Genomic DNA, 23,240 nt, shown 5'->3' with positions numbered 1-23,240 from the left:
TCCGTTCACCTACTTCCAAGTGGGAATAAATCCTGTCTCGAAGAATCCTCTCCAATAATTTCCCTACCACTGATGTAAGGCTCACCGGCTGTAATTACCTGGATTATCCTTGCTACCCTTCTTAAACAAAGGAACAACACTGGCTATTCTCCAATCCTTTGGGATCTCCCGTGTAGCCAGTGAGGATACAAAGATTTCTCTCAAGGCCCCAGCAATTTCCTCCCTTGCCTCTCTCAGTATTCTGGGGTATATCCCATCAGACCCTGGAGATTGTCTACCTTGATGTTTCTCAAAAACCCCAATACTTACTTTTTGATCTCAACATGACACAAACTATCTGCACATCCTTTCCCAGACTCATTATCCATCAAGTCCTTCTCTTTGGTGAATATTGACACAAAGTACTCATTTAATATTGTGGCCATTTCCTCTGACTCCACACATAGATTTCCTCCCTTGTTCTTGAGTGGGCTAACCCTCTCCCTGGTTACCCACTTGCTCTTTATATATGTGTAAAAAACCTTAGGACTTTCCTTAAAAAGCCAATGCATTTTCATAACCCCTTTTAGCTCTTCTTACTCCTTGCTTAAGTTTCTTTCTACTTTCCTTGTATTCCGCACTTGCTTCCACATTTAAATGTGCACTTGCGATGCCAAGGCATACAAGGCTATGGGCTGAGTGCTGGAAAATAGGATTAGAATAGTTGGATGCTTTGTCTTTAACCGGCGTAGACTCAATGGATGAAGAGCCTTTTTCTATGCTTGTAGACCTCTATGACTCTATGACTTAATCTGTTGAGCTAACACTTCCATAGTGTTTAGAAAATTCATGGCCATTCTTATCTATTCTGGGAGTATGGGCAATGCACCCACCTCTAGCAGAGCAATATGACTCAGGGTCATTTCATTGGCTATTTGTATCCCTGGACAATATAAAGACTATTGGTTTTATCTTCCTGAAATAAACCCAGCAGTGACTTATGGTCTGTCACTGAAGTGAAATATCTCTCGTACAGATATCGATGGAACTTTTTGGTACTAGAGGTGACAGCTAGCCCCTCTCTCTCAATTTGTGAACTGTTTTTCTCCACATCTGTAAGGATTCTTAATGCATATCTCACAGGTTTCTCCAACCCATCATCCATTCTGTGGGATAAAGTGGCCACAACACCACGTTAGTCTTATCTTCTTGGTGGCGTTGAAGTGCATCAGTAAACATGATGACTGCAACACCTACTTGGCCTGGTTAAATGCCTCTTTTGTGGTACCTTCCCGACCGATCTCTGGCGTATCTTCAATAATACATGTAGTGGAGCTAATATCATTAACAGGTTTGGGATGAACCATCCATATTTGTTAACAATATTGTTATATATTTAAAATGGTTGCAGATTGCTTTAAGAGCTGATCATATGATTTGATGCTGATGTCGTTAGGGTGTTTGCAGAAGCCGCTGTTTTACTTTCAGTTTGTATTCTGTGCGGTGCAGAGAATATGGGGGTGATTCTCCCATCCTGCTGCGCTGATATTTTTGCGCAGCAACTCAGGAGATTTAGGTGGCACCCAATCTAAGGGATCCACACTGGTCATCCGGCCCCAAGCACATCTCCCAGTGCCGGATTTCTGATGAAGTCTGCTCTGTGCGGAGTTGTATAAATTACGCTGATGTAAATTTCAATATGATTTAAATGCTATTGGCAGGTCCAGGACTGAAATCTCCAGGCTGGCTAGCCTCTTGCTCCCCGCGAGGTGTATTTCACTCCAGCAGTGTTTACAGTAGCTCACCACTTTTGGGAAACTGGCATCCCAACCCCACTGGAGTGAACAGGGAGCAATTGAGGCTCTCAAGAGCATCGGGCGCTGGAGAGGGTGCCTCCTGGGCATTGATCCCTTGGCAATGCCTGCCTGTGCTCTGGCACTGCCCAAGGGTCAAAGTGCCAATGCCCAGGACCTAATGGCAGTATCTTCCGGCAGGTAAATTGTGTCTCTCATAATGGAACATTTATGTAGATGATGGTCTTATAAGAAGCATAGTTAAGTGTTGACGCTTGCTGAAAAATCTAGTTGTGCTCCATCCAGTGGTGAAAAATATTTTGCAACCAAGTATTACAGTGTAAATGTAATTTTGAAATGTGAACCAGGATTTTTTAGGATTTAAAGCTAACTCGTCTGGCCATGATTCTGATGACATGTGAGAGAACAGTTTATCCAGTCTGCATGCAGTGTATTATGTATCTCCTATATTATCAAAATAATGCAACGTTTTGTATCACACCTGAAATAACCTCTAAAATTTGGTAACATGATAGATGTAGTTTTGCATGATTGTCAGGGCAGCGCACACCTGGATTTCTGACTTGTGAGATGATAAAAATTGTAAGAATATATATACTAACTGATCTCCCATAGTGCTCAATATAGGGAGTCAAGCCAGGCAAAGCAAGAATAGGAAGTGAGGATTAACATGAGGAAGTGGAAGAGAAAAGAGCTAGAGGGGAAAGTGGAGCGAAGTGGTTGAAAGGATGTCATCAGTGACTGCATTGTTCCATTTCGAGATGATAAACATGCAGTAAACTCATTGACAATGGGAAAGTTTCATACAGTGCACCTTTGCTGATGGCTGAAGAGACCAATGGACAAGTATTGAACATGAGTTGATGTTATCACTGCAGTAGCCGCTGATTATCATGGTGCACACACTGACTCCTAGCTAATGCTCATTTTCTTCTGGCACTGGCTAGTGTCTCTCACATGTGACTGGCGTCTCCCATATGTGAACATCAAAGTTTGGCTGTTCCTTCATGCTATGTCAGCAAGCATCGTTGGGTGCCCTACTGACCTTCTGGCTCTTGTTACATCCTCAAACAGGATATCCTTGGGAAAATCCTTCTATCCTGCAAATATTCCTGAGCCATTATATCATCAGCCTGGGAGGTGCTTTTACACAGTCCCACTCATTAACTCTTACAAACCCTAATACTACATCTTCCCCCACAAGTCTTCATCCATTTCTTCCAAAATATTTATAAGTGTCATAATGATAAGAAAACAGAAATGGTTCATGCTGGTCTTATCAGCGTGCTCCGCACCACAATCCCCCAACGTGAAGGAGCCCCCACATGAATCACTCCATCATGGAGTCTCCAGGCGCGTGACTCACCTGAAGTGAAAATGGCTAAGCACCATTAAGGAGAAGTTTCATTTAAATGCCCCCACTCTATCCACAGCCAGTCATGCCAGGAAGATGGCAGCATACAGAGCTGCCCCATGATTCACTGAGGGACAGCTTGGATGGCTGCTGGATGCCATTGAGGAGAGATGGGCTGGGCCACCCTGTACCCACAGGAGGGAAGATGACCCAGGAGCAGGGAATTGTATGGGGCCTGGGAAGTGGTGGCTGCGGCAGTCAATGCCTGCAGTCCGACGCACCCTTTCCAAGGCCAGCACATCCTTCCTTAAATATGGGGCCCAAATGGGGTCTGACCAATGTTGACCACTTCATGTGGGTGAGTGTCCATCTGTCCCGCCCTGGCATCAGTCCTGTCTGTCACACCTGGAATGTCCATATGAATTCACATTAATCCACGCCCTGATATCCTGTGGTTGTCCAACACCTGATTCTGCACCCACCCCCCTCCCAATGCATTGTCTGCAAATCCCTCTGGCACTCCCTGTCATAAACCCTCCCTGCTGAGGCACAGTGCTGACACCTCAATTGGCTGTCGACCATTACCACATCATCACCTTAGCGGCCCATGCGCTCTCATGATCGCCAATGGTATCCCACATGGCTGTATCCTCCTCCCTTCACAGGGTGCAGCATGATGCCTTCTACACCTGCCGTTGCTTGGTAGCTGGTGTGTGGCACAGAGCTGCCCTTTCCCATAAGACATAGGAGCAGAATTAGGCCACTCAGCCCATCAAGTCTGCTTCGCCATTTAATCATGGCTAATATTTTTCTCATTTCCATTCTCCTGCCTTGATAACCTTGATCCCCTTATTAATCAAGAATCTATCTATCTCTATCTTAAATACGCTCAATGACCTGGCCTCCACAATTTTCTGTGGCAAAGAGTTCCACAGATTCACTACTCTCTGGCTGAAGAAATTCCTCCTCATCTCTGTTTTAAAGGTTCGTCCCTTTAGCTTGAGGTTGTCCCCTCTGGTTCTAGTTTCTCCTAGTAGTGGAAACATCCTCTCCACGTCCACTCTATCCAAGCCTCGCAGTATCCTGTAAGTTTCAATGAGCTCTCCCTTCATCCTTCTAAACTCCCAACGAGTACAGACCCAGAGTCCTTGACCATTCCTCATACAACAAGCTTCATTCCAGGGATCATTGTTGTGAACCTCCTCTGGACCTTTTCCAAGGCCAGCACACTCTTCCTTAAATATGGGATATAAAACTACCCATAATATTCCAGATGGAGTCTGACCAGAGCCTATACAGCCTCAGAAGTATACATCCCTGTTCTTGTATTCTAGCCCTCTCGACATGAATGCTAACATTGCATTTGCCTTCCTAACTGCCGACTGAACCTGTGCATTAACCTTAAGAGAACCTTGAACAATGACTCCCAAGTCCCTTTGTGTTTCTGATTTCCTAAGCATTTTCCCATTTAGAAAATAGTCTATGCCTCCATTCCTCTTTCCAAAGTGCATAGCTTCACACTTTTCCACATTGTAATCTATCTGCCACTTCTTTGCCCACTCTCCTAACCTGTCCAAGTCCTTCTACAGCCCCCCTGCTGCCTCAAAATTACCTGTCTCGTTACATATCTTTGTATCATCTGCACTCTTAGCAACGGTGCCTTCAATTCCTTCCTCTAAATCGTTAATGTATATTGTGAAAAGTTGTGGTCCCAGCACTGACCCCTGAGGCACACCACTAGTCACCAGCTGCCATCCTGAAAAAGTCCCCTTTATCCCCACTCTCTGCCTTCTGCCAGTCAGGCAATCCTCTATCCATGTCAGGATCTTATTCTTAACATCATGGGCACTTCACTTATCTAACTGTCTCCTATGTGGCACCTTGTCAAAGGTCTTCTGGAAATCTAAATAAATCACGTCCACTGGTTCTCCTTTGTCTAACTTCCTTGTTATCTGCTCAAAAAATGGCCAACACCCCAGATATGGACCCCTGATACTACAGACCATTGGCAGCAGTATGAGGCAGACTGAGCTCAGAGCTCTGGTGCTCACTTAGAGCATAATGGTGGCTGTGAGAAGGTCCTCGTTGCAGCATAAACCTCCATATACCCACCTGAGGGTATGATGCAAACTGGCTGTCAGACGTGGTGTCCAGTTCAGACAGACGCTAGAAAAGCACCCTCCTTTCACATGAGGGCGCCCTTTGTCGGGAGCACTGCAAAGTCCATGCAGTGTAAGGAGTCGTGCTAACACGTGCAATGGGGACCTCAACTGAGGCAACAGCTGCCAGATCTTTTGCTTGTAACTGTTAGTGGGGCCTGGGGTGGAATGTCAACAATGAACCATCGAGCCTGTCCGGCAGACAGATGGCAAGGCACCCAGAGTGACATTAGTTGGATTTGAACTTGACCTCACGTGGGACCTCTCTTTAAGCAAGCAGGGATAACACGCACCACAGAAGCCCCAACCCAGTGGTTACCCCTCACCTGAAGAGCTCTGGTCCAGCTTGAGCCTCTGTGCCCACTGGGGCCCCTCACTCCACGCTGCTCCTCTTGCACTCTGGAGGTTGGTGCTTAGTGGTACTCACCTCTCACTTACCCCTGCGACTGTTGCACCTGAACCACAATGGAAGGGACCAATGCTGATTTGTCCTTGTTGGACAAAGAGGTAGGAACATTCTGGGAGGGGGTGGGGGGGAATTGTGTGCCAAACTCGTCAATGAGATTGAGATCCAGTCAATTTCATGCTAATGTGTCTCTGTCCTCTCTGGGCGTGATCTGTTTTGCACTATTAGAAAGACACCAGGACAATTGTAAACTGTTTGGCTCCAGGTGCGCAACTGTTTCTGAGGCCCACACACTATTCTCCAGGATTTATGTGATTTGTGCCAGATATGACAAGGTCAGAGAACTACCCGCATATTATTTACATACATATTATCTTTTTTAATTGAATCTCTGCAGCGTGGAAGGAGGCCATTCGGTTCACTGAGTCCGCACTGGCAACAGTGCTACCCAGACCCTATCCCTGTAACCCCATGTATTTATCCCGCTAATCCCCCTGTCACTCAGGGGCAATTTAGCATGGTCAATCAACCTAACTTACACATCTTTGGACTGTGGAAGAAAATGGGAGCACCCAGAGGAAATCCATGCAGACATGGGGAGTACCTGTAAAATCCACATAGACTGTGCCCCCAGGTCTCTGAAATCATAGATTCAATGGGGGTGATTCTCCCAGCCCTGCACTGCTCAAGTAGAGCAGTAGGCTGGGAGACATCAGTAGGGGCTGTTTCGTGGGGTCCCCACTCTGTGTCACGGCCTCCGCGCATCTCTGGCACTAAGCTTTTTCACATAATCAGTTCCGCACTCGAAATTGGCACAGAGCTGATTCCAGTATGGAAATTAACATTTTCATATGATTAGTGGGCTCAGAAATGAATAGTTCCCTCCATCGGGGTTTACTCCTGCTCCCCACTAATGGGGAGCAGGGAGGCCTGACCCCGCTGGAGGGAGAAGAGGCCATTGAGACCCTCTGGAGTAAGGGGGGTGCCCATTGGGCAGCACCAGCCTGGCACCACCCAAGGAGCAAACTGGCACTGCCTGAAGGGCTAAAAAGAGAAAATGCTGTAAAATCTCTGCATGTTTGGCAGATTCTGTAAGAAGTGAAAGAGCTGACGTTTTGAGTCCAGATGATCCTTTGTCAAAGCTAAAAGGCAGAGAAAGTGAGAGATATTTATACTGTAGGGTGAGGGAATGAAAGATGAGTCGTAGACATATAAACCCGGGGAAAAGGCTGCTAAAGGCTGCAGAATAAAGGGTGTGAATGTTCAAACTGCAGAGAAGCTGAAATCAGAGGGTAAACTGTGACTGATGAAGATATGGGGGGAAGAGAATGGGTGAGAGAGAGGTAACATTTAGAAAAAGGGGGAAAGGGGAAGCACAGGGGGAGAAAAGGTAAGGAAATGAGGATAAAATAGGGGGAAAATGTGTGGGGGGGAAAGAAAAACGAAGAAAGACAATTAAGAAATAAAAGTAGAGAACAGGAGTAGCACATCGGCACACTGTGATTAGCATTACTGCCTTACAGCATCAGGGGCCCGGGTTTGATTCCCAGCTTGGGTCACTGTCTGTGTGGAGTCTGCATGTTCTCCCCATGTCTGCATGGGTTTTCTCCGGGTGCTGTGGTCTCCTCCCACAATCCAAAGATGTGTGGGTTAGGTGGATTGGCCATGCTAAATTGATTCTAGTGTCAGGAGATTAGCAGGATAAATATGTGGGGTTATGAGAATAGGGCCTGGACTGGATCGTGGTTGGTGCAGGCTAGATGGGTTTAATGGCCTCCTTCTGCATTGTAGGGATTCTATGATTCTAAGAGTAAAAAAATTAAATAAAATGAAAACAAAGGGGTCAAAGTGGGATAGAGCTAATCATCTGAAGTTGTTGAAATCGATGTTGAGACTGGAAGCCTGTCATATGCCCAACTGGAAGATGAGATGTTGTTCCTCCAGTTTGCGTTGAGCTTCACTGGAACATTGTAGCAGGCCAAGGACAGACATGTGGGTATGGGAGCAGGGACGTGCATTAAAATGACAAGCGACTGGAAGGTCAGGATCCTCATTGCGCGATGCGGTCCATCTCCCACGCCATGACCCTCACCCCCTCCCTTCCCTCCCATAACAAGAATAGAGTCCATCTTGTACCCCACCAGCCTCTACATGCAAAGCATAATCCTCCACCATTTTCAACAACTCCAGCATGATGCCACCACCAAACATATCTTCCCTTCACTCTCTCTGTCAGTATTCAGCAGAGACTATTCCCTCCAGGATAACCTAGTCCACTCCTCCACTATACCCAACATCTCTCCAGTCACTCATGACACCCTCCCATGCAATTGCGGGTGTTGTAACACCTGCCCCTTTACCTCTTCCATGCTTACCATCCAAGGCCCAAAACACTCATTGTTTCACTTGAAAACTACCAATTTCATGTGCATTATCTTACCTATTAACATTGAAAGAACAAAGAAAATCACAGCACAGGAACAGGCCCTTCGGCCCTCCAAGCCTGCACTGACAATGCTACCCAAACTAAAGCTCCCTACTCTTCCAGGGACCATATCCCTCTATTCCCATCCTATTCATGTATTTGTCAAGATGCCCCTTAAAAGTCACTATCATATCCGCTTCCATGACCTACCCCGGCAGCAAGTTCCAGGCACCCACCACCCTCTGTATAAAAAACTTGCCTTCGATAACCAGCTCATTGAAAGCCTTTCGGAAATCCAAGTATGCTGCATATACTGATTCCCCTTTATCTACCTTACTCGTTAAGTGTTCAAAAGATTCCAATAAATTTGTTGAATAGGATTTCCTTTTAGTAAAACCATTTTGACTTGTTCTATTATGCTTTTCTAAACTCATTGTTAACTCTCCCTTAATAATAGATTCTAGCACTTTCCTAACAACAAGGCTTACTACTCTTGTTTCCCTATTTTCTCTCTCCTTTCTTGAAAAGAGGAATAACATTTTCCAATTTCCAATCTGATGAGACAATTCCCAAATCCAGTGAATTCTAGAAAATTACAGCCAGTGCATCCACTATCTTTTCAAACCTTAAGGGATAGGCCATCAAATTCACGGAATTTGTTGGATTTTAGTCCCTTAACGTTTTCCCAATACTTTTTCCTCTAGTGATATTAATTTATTTAATTTCCTTATTTTTTTTAGTCTCTAATTTAGTATTTCTGGTATGAAACTTGCATCTTCTGCAGACACAGAATATTTGTTCAATGCCTCTGCCATTTTCTTATTCCCAAAATAAGGGCGATACAGTGGTTAGCACTGCTGCCTCACAGCACAAGGGATCCAGATTCGATTCCAGTCTTGGGTCACTGTCTGTATGGAGTTTGCACATTCTTCCCTGCACGGGTTTCCTCCAGTTGCTCTGGTTTCCTCCCACAGTCCAGAAATGTGCAGGTTAGGTGGCTTGGCCATGCTAAATTGATCCCTTAAGTATCCAAAGATGTATAGGTTAGAGGGATTAGCAGGGTAAATACTTGGGGCTATAGGGAAAGGGCCTGGGTAAGACGCTGTGTTGGAAAGTTGATGGAGCATTGCCAGACACTGGGCAAGCAGCAAGCTGAGGCATTGACTGAAATAGGACAAAAACTCAGAATAAGGTGCGTGGGTTGCAGGAGGGGCTTACAGCTGCAAAACGGTTTCATCTGAAATGTAGACAATACTGCACATTCTGTCTGAATTTCATGTGACTTCTACCATGAGGCAGTCACTGGAGTCTCTGCCATCTTACGATTTGCTCAATAAATTACTCTCACTGAGACAGACACCGATGGCTCTACTGTCTTTAGGCATGAAACATGGTATCAGGAGTGGATTTAAAAGAGAGTTTGAAAATTGCTACAAAGAGGCCACAGCTTGGAAAGGCATACAGAAATGTTTAAACCCACTAAAAGATGCAAATAAAAGGGCAAGGAAAAGTGAACACAAGCCAAAGCACGATACTGATTCTTGCCTGTAGCGAATGTTTATCAACCCCCTGAGGTCTGATGATATGAATTGTGGCATATACTTCTCATAGCGTAATGGCATTTGTATTTTGTACATGAATGGTGTGGAGTGTTTGCTCATTGTGCTTCACAAAATCTTTATCATTATTGCTATTGTCTGTTTTGTCTGCCACTTAGTGTAAGCTTTTCCTACGTGATCTTATACGAACATTTGCTGCTCGAAGGTATTGAGTGTTTATGGTCTGTTTAATCTTTTTGATTTCTCACATTCCTTCAGCCTTTGCTATTTTGCATTTCTGCTTCCAGTGACCTATTTTTTCATGTTCCTTGCAGAAATTAAGAAATGCCGGGCAACTCTTCAATGTATGTTATTGTCCTACATGTTCCTACATTTGGCTATTCTATTCACAATTCTATTCTGTTCAGCAATTCTCTCTGTCAGCTCTGTTTCTGAAAAATTGCTGTTGAGACTACTAAAAGATCAATGGAACATAAGAACGTAAGAACATAAGAAATAGGAGCAGGAGTAGGCCATCTAGCCCTTCGAGCCTGCCCCGCCATTCAATAAGATCATGGCTGATCTGAAGTGGCTCAGTTCCACTTTCCCGCTTTCTCCCCATAACCCTTAATCCCCTTGCCTATCAAAAACCTATCAACCCGCGTCTTAAATATATTTAGCGAGGTAGCCTCCACCACTTCAACAGGCAGAGAATTCCAGAGATTCACCATCCTTTGAGTGAAGAAGTTCCTCCTCAACTCTGTTCTAAACCACCCCCCCTTTATCTTGAGGCTGTGCCCTCTAGTCCTACTGTCCTTTCTGAGCAGGAAGAGCCTCTCCACCTCTATCCTATCCATCCCATTCAACATCTTATATGTCTCAATGAGATCTCCCCTCATTCTTCTAAACTCAAACGAGTACAAGCCTAGTTTATTCAGCCTCTCCTCATAGTTCAACCCCCTCAACTCCGGAATCAGCCTAGTAAACCTCCTCTGCACTCCCTCCAAGGTCAAAATATCCTTGCGTAAGTGCGGCGACCAAAACTGCACACAGTACTCCAATGGATTCCATAGGCTGTTGATGGTATGATATGGACTCGAGGCAATAGATGAAGAAATTCTAGTTAACTCTGAACTGATCTTCCAAAGTCGTTCAAATCTTTTTGAGATCTTTTTTGTCATCTTCCATGAGCCCAAATGTGTTGAGTCTTCAATCAAACCTTTATTTCTAATAGCTAAACAAATCCTTATGGCCTACCTGGCTAATTTTGGACATGTCTGAGTTGGCAAACCATATTTCTGTGCATAGATGGAATAGTTTAAACTCAGGCAGTAGATTAGCTGACTTCCAATGTTAGTTTAGGAATTTTGTGGACATTTTTACAATATTCCTCAAACCTTTCTTCTCTGCTGTTTGAATTAATACGCCTGCTGTTTTACTGATCAGGAGTCCAATACTATGAGCACTTTAAACACACTTTAAAGAGTTCCTGTACTCACCACAGCACGTTCCACTGCTGCTGCAGTATTTGGGATGAGTGGAGCTCTTACCTCTTGTGTGTGCATTTCTGAAGCTCCATCCACAATGCACCACAATGCTGAACAAAACAAATAAAGGTGCTGAGGACTTTTCCAGCTTTCATTGATGTTTGATCTCACCTGTAGTCTTTGCAATGTTACTCTGTCAAATTTTCACGTTTAATCAGGCCCATGTATTGGGGCTTAGTGCTGGGCACTGCTCAACTGGGAGAGGTGGTAGCTGATAGATACATGGGCCTGATTAAATGTGAAAATTGGACAGGGTATCACCACTGCTTGTTGAACTCTCAGACCGTGCACTCTGATCTCCTGTCAGAGACCACACACTTTGCATTGACTAATCTGATTTAAACAAAGGAGTTTTTCTGCTTAACAGTTTTTGCCTTCAGCACTGGCATTACCTTGTGTACGGTGCGCTTGGAAATCATAGAATCTACAGCATGGTGACAGGCCCTTTGGCCCAAACTGGTCCATGCCAACCAAAATGCCTATATAAGCTGACCCCATTTGCCTGCGTTTGGTCATATCCTTCTAAATCTTTCCTATCCATGTATCTGTGCAAATGCCTTTTAAATGTTGTCAATGGGCCAGATTTTACCAATCGGAGGCTAAGTGCTGGATCTGGGTGTAAAACAGACCTGAGCCCAGAATCCCCATTCCAGCGCACCCTTACGCTTTTTGCTGGCTCTGGTCTGGTCCACGCTGTGGGTGGGGCTGAGCGCTGCCAGAACGATGGGAAACAGTGCGCCCGGGCGCGAAAGACAGAACAAAACAGAGAGAGCTGAGGTGGGTGGGGGGGGGGGGGGTGAGCCGCGATTGGACCCCCTTGGGAGGCAGGCCCCCCCCACCCCCACTGCGATCGGACCCGCCCCAGCAGGCAGGCTCCTCTGGCAGACCTCCCATGGTGAGAACCCCCCCCTCCGGGAGGCAGGCCCCTCCCGCGATCAGACCCCCCCCTCCCCAGGAGGCAGGCTCCCCCCACTTGGCAGAGCAGACCCCCAGCCTACCTTGATTGCTGCTGTCCCTCCACCATCCTTCTGACCTGCACTCGTTGATGTGGAGATGTCGGCGGGGACTGGGGTGAACACAGTAAGAAGTCTCAGAGCACCAGGTTAAAGTCCTGTTGGAGTCTAACCTGGTGTTGTGAGACTTCTCACTGCATTCGTTGGACATTCTGCAGCACCTTCCTGGCCTTCCACTGGCGTCTGCCGGAGTTGGGGGAGGGGGGGCGCAGGCTCAGATGGATCTCTGGTTGGTGGGGGGGGGGGTGCGGGGATGGTGGAGATTCTCCCAAGTCCGTCCTCCCCCCCATCCTCCACCACCACCTCCCCCAGCCAGAGATCCATCTGAGCCCGCAACCCCCCCTCCCCGACCAGAGATCTGTCTGAGCGGCCCCCCCCCCCGCCCCCCCTCCGGCAGATGCCAATGGAAGGTCAGGAAGGTGCTGCAGGCTGTCCAACGAGTGCAGTAAGAAGTCTCACAACACCAGGTTAAACTGCAACAGGACTTTAACCTGGTGTTGTGAGACTTCTTACTGTGTTCACCCCAGTCCAATGCCAACATCTCCACCTTATCAAGTGCAGGTCAGAAGGATGGTGGAGGGACAGCAGCAATCAAGGTAGGTTGGGGGTGTGCTCTGCTGGGGGAGGTGGGCCGGGGGGGGCGCGCTCTTGTGTGTGCATTTCTCGAGGGCATAAGTTTAAGGTGAGAGGGGAGAGATACAAAAGTGTCCAGAGGGGCATTTTTTTTTCCACACAGAGGGTCTGGAACAAGCTGTCAGAGATTGTAGTAGAGGCGGGTACAATTTTGTTTTTTAAAAAGCATTTAGATAGTTACATGGGTACGATGGGTGTCGAGGGATATGGGCCAAATGTAGGCAATTGGGATTAGCTTAGGGGTTTCAAAAATAAGGGTGGCATGAACAAGTTGGGCCAAAAGGCCTGTTTCCATGCTGTAAACCTGTATGACTCTAAGTGTGAATCACATGACACATTGCATCAATGGGCAGTTCAATTCTGGCCTTGGGTCACTGCCTGTGCAGAGTTTGCACGTTCTCTCTGTGTCTGCATGGGTTTCCTCCAGATGCTTTGGTTTCCTCCCACAGTCCAAAGATGTGTGGGTAGGTTGTTTGGCCAGGCAAAAATTGCCCCTTAGTGTCAGGGGATTAGCAGCCGTTAGAGGGCCCGGATGGGATTGTTGTCAGTGTAGTGTCGATGAGCCGAATAGCCTCCTTCTGTATGGTATCGTTTTCTCTATACTAATATACTAATACTAAAACATAGCCACATCCTCTTATTGTACCACAACACAATGAAATAGAAGTCTCGAAACAGAATTAACCATGAATTTTTTGATGGCTGCAAATAAACCAGAGGATGAAATAATAAGAGGGGCAAAGCACAAGAAATTAGATAGTTGTAAGGAATTTTGAGTTTTTTCTGAAGTACCAAAAAGAGGACAGCCAGCCTTGTCACTTCGATGGATTTAAATGGAAAAGCCTGATGGAAAAGCATTGCAGATGGGACTAATAAGGCGAGAGCAAGGCTCGTTGCTCAGGGTTGTGAAAAGGGACTGGCTGATACAGATGTTAGAATGTACTGTCCCAATGCAGGAAAATAAATGCTTAAAGTCTTTTTTAGCTTTTCTTGGCCACATATTCGTAGGATTGTAGATCAATTGAGATAAAAGCTGTGTTTCTGTAGGGTGATAAATTTCCAAGAGGTTTTCTGAAACCATCTAAAGAGAAAAGTAATGCGGAAGGGATGCAATGGAAACTAATGGAAAAGTGCATTCATGGCCTAAATGATTCTTTGAGGGCATGGCATTTTTCAGTGACGTCCATTTTGCTGGAAGTAATGTGTGTTTAATTGAAAGGAAATCCTTGAATATCTTGATAAAAATAACATACTGTGGATGCTGGAGTCTGAAACAAAAACAGAAAATGCTGGAAAACTCAGCGGATCTGACAGCATCTGTGACGAGAAATTGGAGTAAGGATGACCTTTCGTCAGGATGAAATCTCTCTTGGCATCCACTGTTCTCAGCTTTTCAAAAATTAAATAATATTCTGATTTGTTCTTTTTTAGTTCAGAATGGATAACCTCACATTCACCTGCAATGAAATCCCATTGCCACAGTGTTGCCCACTTAGTTAATCTATCACTGCCCTTTTGTAATGTTATGCTGTTGTCTATATTGTTTACTATTCCACAAATCTTTGTCACTGCAGTGTAGTTCTAAACACTACAAAGTCTTTCATTAAAAAAAACAATCAACTTGTGTATCAACTTTATCTGCAACCATTTTAATGGTAACCAAAGGCCAACTGATGCTTATTTGTGACTACTGATTATCTGATCAAAGAGTGATACAGAATAATTTTGGTCTGTTAGTTCTATACATAGTTTACATTACTGGCACTAGTAACTGAGTGGCTTTATATTTCATCTTGCAATCAGTAATGAATAGTGAAAAGCAAAATAAGTTAGAACACTGTTTACAATATTGGATTCTAATTGTAAAATCGCTACAGTGCAGAAGGAGGCCATTTGCCCCAACAAGTCTGTACAACTCTTAGACAAAGCATCTTAGTCAGGCTCACCCACTGCCCTATCCCTGTAAACCCATGAATTTACCCCACTAATCCCCTTAACCTACACATTTTGGGACACTAAGTGTCAATTTAGCATGGCCAATCCAGCTAACCTGCAAATCTTTGGACTGTGGAAGGAAACCGGAGCATCCAGAGGAAGCCCACACAGCCACGAGGAGAACGTGCAAACTCCACACAGATGGTCACCCAAGGCTGGAATCAAATCAAGGCCCCTAGTGCTGTGAGGCAGCAGTGCTAACTATGGTGTCGCCGTGCCACCCTGACTGAAATTCTCCTCTCCCCTCAAAAATATCCCAATAAATTTGTTGCTAAGCTATCTTATGGTGATGTTGCTCTAAGTTAACAATGATTTCTTATATTTCCTTCTATGCTTTGGTTAGTTGTGGAAAAACTGCTCATGCTGTTTTACTTGATTGAATCCAGACATGCTATAGCTGCTAGCTTGGCATCTGTAGAGGAACAGCTGAGGAGCTTAATTATATGCCATAAAAAGGTTCGCAACCAAAGACATAAAGTAGCAACTGCTTTTGTCAAAAATAATTTTTGATGATGTAACCATGATGTGAAGATTTTCTGGAATTTATTATTGTTAATGTTTACACAAGTAACAAAAGATCTCTTTATGTGGGTCAAATATAGCTTGATGTTTCAGTTTTAGGTATTTGACAGATGCAACATGGATTGACAAACTGAGTTGCTGCAAAATGATAATGCTTCAGCTATTAATTGAATCTTAAGCTAAGATTGCAAAGATTTGTGTGAAATAATGCTCTGAAAGAAACTTGATCAAAGATAATTGTGTGTCACACTGAATGGACTGGAATGAACTCAAGGTAAATACAAGTTTGCTTGGGACCCTACCTACACAACCATAAACTACCAAATGGCTTGTATAGATTAGTGAAAACAATGATTAGCACCCATCAATAGTTTGGGTAAGAAGTGCAGAATCCACATTGCTTGTATTCATTAGGAATAGTCAACCTAATTTTTGGGTGTTGATTGCAGAACAAAGATTTGAGGTTGATGACAGTAATGGTGTAAAATGGACAGGAAAATCTCGATGTTGTCAAATAAGGACACTGAGATGATATATTCTCATTAGATACAGGAAGATATAAAGCACTCTGTTTATACTGCAAAAATAACATAATAACAACATATGGTAGACTATTATTATGACTTTGATGTTCCTAAATTTAATGTTCTACAAATTTTGTACCATCAAATTTTGTATTCTGTTACGTGATGTCACTTTAAGATTGCTGCCAACTGTCAGCTTTGCCTCTCATTTGCCATCTGAAAGTTCAACTAACATTCTGCTGGTTGTTAGGTCAGTGCTGAAAATAGCAATGCTAATTACAGTCACCAGGCTGCTAATGGCATTTCAGTCAGGAGAGTGGAATGCTTATCCCACAGACTAGAATTCAGGTCAGTGTACCCAGAACACATTTGTACAAAACCGGAATGGTTCTGCCAAAGCATCCCAGGTTCTGGCATTAATGCATGAACAGTACTGTAAGTCTACCTTTTCTCAATCACAGATTTTTCACAATAGTCATTTAATTGTTGCACCAACCAGAAAGGATTGGCTTCCATTGCATGTGGCTTTCTTCCCAGTACGCTATAAACTGGCTCTTATTTGAATCGGTTCGCAGTGTTTAAATATGTATTTTCTGCAGCACTCACGTCAATGAAAAGGAAAGCAGAGTTGTTTACAGTCCAGGACTTTTCAATTTCCAACACACCCAGATATGCAGGGTTTTTTCTTCCAAGACTGTTCTTATTTAATGTGTTCTGAATGAGTTAAGTGTTGTTGGTGCCATGATACCTTTTATGTAAAAAAGCTCAACTAATTAATTAAATTAACAATATGATGGATAAATATATTTAAAGATCTTCTGAACAAATTAAAATATATGTGAAATAGTATATCCATTCAGGTGAATGAGGAAAGCACATGAAAATCATGCAGCATGCTAAAATATGACATTAAATTCACCTTCATGTCCATTGAACATAGTCTGTAATATCATACAGTTTTGGCTCCTGTGCCTTTTTAATGAGGTTTTTCTGTTTGTATGGAGTGTTCTAGTGCCTCTGTTTTACATGCTAGACTGACTCAATCTTAGAATATTTCCATTGTCCCTCCTCACTGGTGGTTGTCTCCGTCTCCCAAAGCCTTGTCTCTTTTCAAGTCCTCAAAACTGAGCAATCTTTTCCTGGATACAATCTTTCATATCCGGTCATATGTCAGTTCTATCCTTGATGTGAAGTTTTAAATAAAAATGTATTCCCTTGTCTTTAATTCACACCTCAATGATGGTTCAAGCAGTTAAAATCAAACTATCACTAAGATAATCACCTAATTCTCCACCAGCAAAGGCAATGGAAGGATTTCATCTTGGTAAGGAGTACAATTGATATTTAAATAAGACTCATATTTCAGTAGTTTAATTGTCCAATTCTGTAATTCAATTAAATTTGAAAAACCATTTCTTCCTTGAGTGCCTATGTCTTGTGGTTTAAAATTTTGTCCAGTATTTCCATACTTAGTATTTGTTAGTGTGTAAAAAAAAAGATTAACAACAAAGTAAAATGTAGAAACTTGCAATATAAGTAATCTAGCTTAGGATATGGCAGAACAGGTTGCGTGCTTGGAGTGAGTATATGGAGTTTATGAACTGTGAAACTTTCTGGGGTGAACACAACTGCAGTACCTATTTACATGTCAAATCTCTCCAGCTTAGAGTCATTGAGTTGGAGTGTAGGTTGCAAACAAGTTGAATGAATACTCTGCACCAGTATTTCGAGTGAAGGGAGAGAATAGCATGCCTGGCATTCCATGGAAACTAATCAGGGACAGGGAGTCACCCCCAGGATCAGATAGTTTACGTTCCAGGATTTATAAAGTAAATTCACGTATCCTAATGATAATCCTAACAAAGAATCCTACTTCATCGTCAGGTGTCTTTATTAACAAGTTATGACAATGTGCATATTTACAATAGAAGATATCGGTATGTAACTCACCCCATTCTAATTCTTAACTCAAATGTGCCCATCTCCAGACTAGTATGAAGTCTCACAACACCAGGTTAAAGTCCAACAGGTTTATTTGGGAGCAAAAGCCACGAGCTTTCAGAGTGCTGCACCTTTGTCAGGTAAGTGGGAGTTCTGTTCACAAACAGGGCATATAAGGACACAAACTCAATTTACAAAATAATGGTTGGAATGCAAGTTTTTACAGGTAATCAAGTCTTAAAGGTACAGATAATGTGAGTGGAGAGAGGGTTAAGCACAGGTTAAAGAGATGTGTATTGTCTCCAGCCAGGATAGTTAGTGAGGTTTTGTAAGCCCAGGCAAGTCATGGAGGTTACAAATAGTGTGACATGAACCCAAGATCCCGGTTGAGGCCGTCCTCATGTGTGACTATCAGCTCAGTGACTCTGAATTGTCGTATGTCGTGAAGGCCGCCTTGGAGAACGCTTACGTGAAGATCAGAGGCTGAATACCCGTGACCGCTGAAGTGTTACCCAGCAGGAACAGGAACAACTCTTGCCTGGTGATTGTCAAACGATGTTCATTCATCCATTGTCACAGCACTAAGCAGAGACTGAAAGCCAAGTTCCACACACATGAGGATGGCCTCAACTGGGATCTTGAGTTCATGTCACACTATCTGTAACCCCCATGACTTGCCTGGGCTTACAAAATCTCAGTAACTGTCTTGGCTGGAGACAATATACATCTCTTTAACCTGTGCTTAATCCTCTCTCCACTCATATTGTCTGTACCTCTAAGACTTGATTACCTGTAAAGACTCGCATTCCAACCATTTTTTTGTAAATTGAGTTTGTGTCTTTATATGCCCTGTTTGTGAACAGAACTCCCACTTACCTGAAGAAGGGGCAGTGCTCCGAAAGCTAGTGGCTTTTGCTTCCAAATAAACCTGTTGGGCTTTTAACCTGGTGTTGTAAGACTTTTACTGTGTTTACCCCAGTCCTTTGCTGGCATCTCCACATCACCTCCAGACTGACCAGGGTCAGGTATCATCTTATATCACGATGTGAGCAGTGTTGTACTTAGTCCCACATTAACCCTTTATGTACCTCACCCATCTATTACCTTCTGTTGTTACCTCATTGAGGCGTGGACCTTTCCTTGTATTTATCAGTTTCAAAGCATTTTGATATCATAATGTTTGGTCCATCATCTGCCTCGATATCTTGAGGAATCCCACCATTTGGATCATCATATACAGGCTATTAGACTAGACAGGATTGAGGTTCATAAGGAGGAGGTGTTAGCAATTTTGGAAAGCATGAAAATGGATAAGTCTCCTGGGCTGGATGGATTTATCTTAGGATTCTCTGAGAAGCTAAGGAGGAGATTGCAGAGCCTTTAGCCTTGATCTTTAGGTCATCATTGGCTACAGGAATAGTGCCAGAAGACTGGAGGATAGCAAATGTTGTCCCCTTGTTCAAGAAGGGGAGTAGAGACAACCCTGGTAATTATAGACCAGTGAGCCTTACTTCTGTTGTGGGCAAAGTTTTGGAAAGGATTACAAGAGATAGGATTTATAATCATCTAGAAAGGAATATTTTGATTAAGGATAGTCAACACAGTTTTGTGAAGGGTAGGTCATGCCTCACAAACCTTATTGAGTTCTTTGAAAAGGTGACCAAAGAGGTGGATGAGGATAAAGCAGTTGATGTGGTGTACATGGATTTCAGTAAAGCATTTGATATGGTTCCCAACAGTAAGCTACTGCAGAAAATATGGAGGCATGGGATTGAGAGTAATTTAGTGGTTTGGATCAGAAATTGCCTAGCTGCAAGAAGACAAAGGGTGGTGGTTGATGGGAAGTATTCATCCTGGAGATCAGTTACTAGTGATGCACCGCAAGGATCTGCTTTGGGGCCACTGCTGTTTGTCATTTTCATAAATGACCTGGATGAGGGCATAGAAGGATAGGTTAGTAAATTTGCGGATGACACTAAAGTCAGTGGAGTTGTGGACAGTGTGGAAGGATGCTGCAGGTTACAGAGGGACATAGATAAGCTGCAAGAGCTGGGCTGAGAGATGGCAGATGGAGTTAATGTGGGAAAGTGTGAAGTGATTCACTTTACATAAGAACATAATAAGAAATAGGAGCAGGAGTAGGCCATATAGCCCCTCGAGCCTGCCCCGCCATTCAATAAGATCATGGCTGATCTGAAGTGGATCAGTTCCACTTTCCTGCTTTCTCCCCATAACCCTTAATTCCCTTGCCTACCAAAAACCTATCTACCCGTGTCTTAAATATATTTAGCGAGGTAGCCTCCACCACTTCAATGGGCAGAGAATTCCAGAGATTCACCACCCTTTGAGTGAAGAAGTTCCTCCTCAACTCTGTTCTAAACTGCCCCCCCCCCCTTATCTTGAGGCTGTGCCCTCTAGTCCTGCTATCCTTTCTAAGCGGGAAGAATCTCTCTACCTCTACCCTATCCATCCCCTTCATTATCTTATACATCTCTATAAGATCCCCCCTCATCCTTCTAAACTCCAACGAGTACAGACCCAGTCTATTCAGCCTCTCTTCATAGTCCAACCCCCTCATCTCCAGTATCAGCCTAGTGAACCTCCTCTGCATTCCCTCCAAGGCCAAAATATCCTTGCGTAAGTGTGGAGACCAAAACTGCACACAGTACTCCAGCTGCGGCCTCACCAGTACCCTGTACAGTTGCAGCAAGACCTCCCTGCCTTTATATTCTATTCCCCTCGCTATAAAGGCCAGCATCCCATTCGCCTTCTTGATCACCTGCTGCACCTGCAGACTGGGTTTTTGCGACTCATGCACAAAGACCCCCAGGTCTCTCTGCACCGTAGCATGCTGCAGCTTTTCACCTTTTAAATAGTAATCCCTCCTACTATTATTCCTGCCAAAGTGGATAACCTCACACTTTGGAAGGAGTAACAGGAATACTGAGTACTGGGCTAATGGTATGTTACTTGGTAGTGTGGTTGAGTAGAGAGATCTCGGTGTCCATGTGCATAGATCCCTGGCACCCAGGTTGGTAGGGTTGTTAAGAAGCATATGGTGTGTTACCCTTTATTGGTAGAGGGATTGAGTTCAGGAGCCGTGAGATCATGTTGCAGCTGTACAAAACTCTGGTGCAGTCGCACTTGGAGTATTGCGTACAGTTCTGGTCACCACATTATAGGAAGGATGTGGAAGCATTGGAAAGGGTGCAGAGGAGATTTACCAGGATGTTGCCTGGTGTGTTGGGATGGTCTTATGAGGAAAGGCTGAGGGACTTGAGGCTGTTTTCATTAGAGGGAAGAAGGTCAAGAGGTGACTGAATAAAGGCATATAAGATGATCACAGGATTAGATGTGGACAGTGAGAGACTTTTTCCTCAGATGGACATAGCTTTAAATTGAGGGGTGATAGATATAGGACAGATGTCAGAGGTAGGTTCTTTACTCAGAGGGTAGTAAGAGCGTGGAATGCCCTGCCTGCAACAGTAGTGCATTTGCCAACATTAAGGACATTTAAATAGTCATTGGATAAACATATGGATGATATTGGAATAGTGTAGGTTAAATGGGTTTTAGATTGGTTTCACTGGGTGGCGCAACATTGAGGGCTGAAGGGCCTGTATTGCACTGTAATGTTCTATACAAATTACATATATTTTATCCATATTGGTCAATATCCATGTATTGAAGTCAACATCCTTAAATAAGATTTTATTACTTTGATAGAAAATGATGAGCTGTATGTACTATTGCATTTAGTCATTCACTGCTGTGTATGGTGTTTGGAACCAATCCAGTGCAGTACCTCTTGCTGGGAAGATACCATTTGTTGTCAGAAACAAGCTGTGCGGAATGGAGTTTCAGTCTGAATGGCAGGAAGAGAAAGGGTTTGAATAGTGTTTTAAGAAGCAAAATTAAATATTATCGTCCTGAACCAAGTCAGGCAGAAATGGATTGTGGTTTTTGTGTTCAAGAGAATATCAGACCTATATTTACTTTGTGGTCCAACTTCATTCTAATCAGACTTGCTTCCCCGGTTTTAAATATCTTTTCATTTTCTAATGTGCTAAAATGGAAATACTTTAAAATTTCCTAAACCATGAATGCAGAAAATCTAATCCACAGAAAGGGACATAATTGCAGTCAATTGTGGAGTCAGTTTTGTTCTGTGGGAAAGAAGAAACAGTAAAAAGTCTCACAACACCAGGTTAAAGTCCAACAAATTTATTTGGCAGGACAAGCTTTCGGAGTCTCACTCCTTCATCAGGTGAGTGAGGTCTTGTGTTCACAAACAGAATATACAGACACAGACTCAATTTACAAGATAATAGTTGGAATGCAAGCCTTTACAGGGTCTTTGTAGAAACTTGATATCTGTGTCGATACGCACAATCTTGGAGGTTCTCTCCACTTGAGCCGGCAGTTTGCGGTGTCGATGGTAACTATGATGTGGAGAAAGCTTGTGCTGCCAAATAAACCTGTTGGGCTTTAACCTGGTGTGAAACTTCTTACTGTGCCTACCGCAGTCCAATGCTGGCATCTCCACATCATGGAAAGAATAAATCCAGTGAGTGGTATATGAGAAAGTGTGAATGTACCAGGAATTTTATCAGGATAATGCTAATTTTCACTCAAAGCAGAACAAGCACTCAATGTCATAGGAGGGATATTCAAATATTTGGGGTTTACTGTTACCATTTGCTCTATTATTGATCACAATATATTCGCCTGAGGATTAACTAATGAATTCAGTGCTCCTGGAAATCATTACTGTTGAAGATATGTGAGTAGCAAGTGGAGGAAATTATGTAAATTTGAAACAAGGATTCATATTGAGTGTATCTGAGTGTTATAACATCGTGGTTAGTGTTGCTGTTTTTTCTACAATGATATGATCTATATTCTCCTTCCCTCAGGATTGAGGATGAATTACTTCCAATCAATTTGTTCCAAGATAGTTGATAAATCCAGTGTGTGATTTGCAGGCTGTACTACATGCAGAGCCAGTTGTGTTTGTAGGGTCGAGTAGATAAATGTTTTGGAGGTTGATGTGCCTTTACCTCGACTCTGCGCGTTCCCAGTGAAGTCTCTTGATGTGTTCGGTGCCTTTCCAAATGGAGTTTCTCTATTTTGGTCGGTTGGAAGCTCCTATGAGTTGGTGGGTAGGTTTGATCTTTTCATTTGCTTTGGAGAAGGAGTCAACAATAATCTGGAGCTCAGCTTCTGAGTGAGCATAATCACAAGTGTCATCTGCATACTGAACCTCAATGATTGAAGTTGGAGTGATTTTGATTAAAGGAGATTTGAACAGTTAGGGCAGTTTGCTGGGGCTGAGATGCGGTATTGCAATGAAAAAAGAGGAGAAGAGGGTTAGTGCAATGACACAACTT

General features: G+C 43.6%; 1 protein-coding gene across 10 annotated transcripts in view; it reads left to right on the top strand.

Moving 5' to 3' along the window:
- The window catches only part of akap6 (A kinase (PRKA) anchor protein 6), a 503,941-nt gene that overhangs the window by 91,922 nt on the left and 388,779 nt on the right, over positions 1 to 23,240 (top strand). The window contains exon 1 of one of the 10 annotated variants that reach the window (XM_080202865.1): positions 15,612 to 15,659. The exons of 8 other annotated variants lie outside the window; for them this stretch is intronic. In XM_080202865.1, coding sequence (XP_080058991.1) covers positions 15,639 to 15,659 — 21 coding nt within the window. In that variant the 5' untranslated portion in view covers positions 15,612 to 15,638. Of the gene's footprint in view, positions 1 to 15,611; positions 15,660 to 16,288; positions 16,345 to 23,240 lie in introns of those variants that run through there. One more of the 10 variants, XM_080202866.1, reaches the window with a different exon arrangement.

Source organism: Carcharhinus amblyrhynchos, chromosome 14 (genome assembly GCF_965287045.1).
Source record: "Carcharhinus amblyrhynchos chromosome 14, sCarAmb.v2.hapA, whole genome shotgun sequence".
Classification (NCBI taxonomy): Eukaryota; Metazoa; Chordata; class Chondrichthyes; order Carcharhiniformes; family Carcharhinidae; genus Carcharhinus; species Carcharhinus amblyrhynchos.
This window is presented reverse-complemented; position numbering and strand designations above follow the sequence as displayed.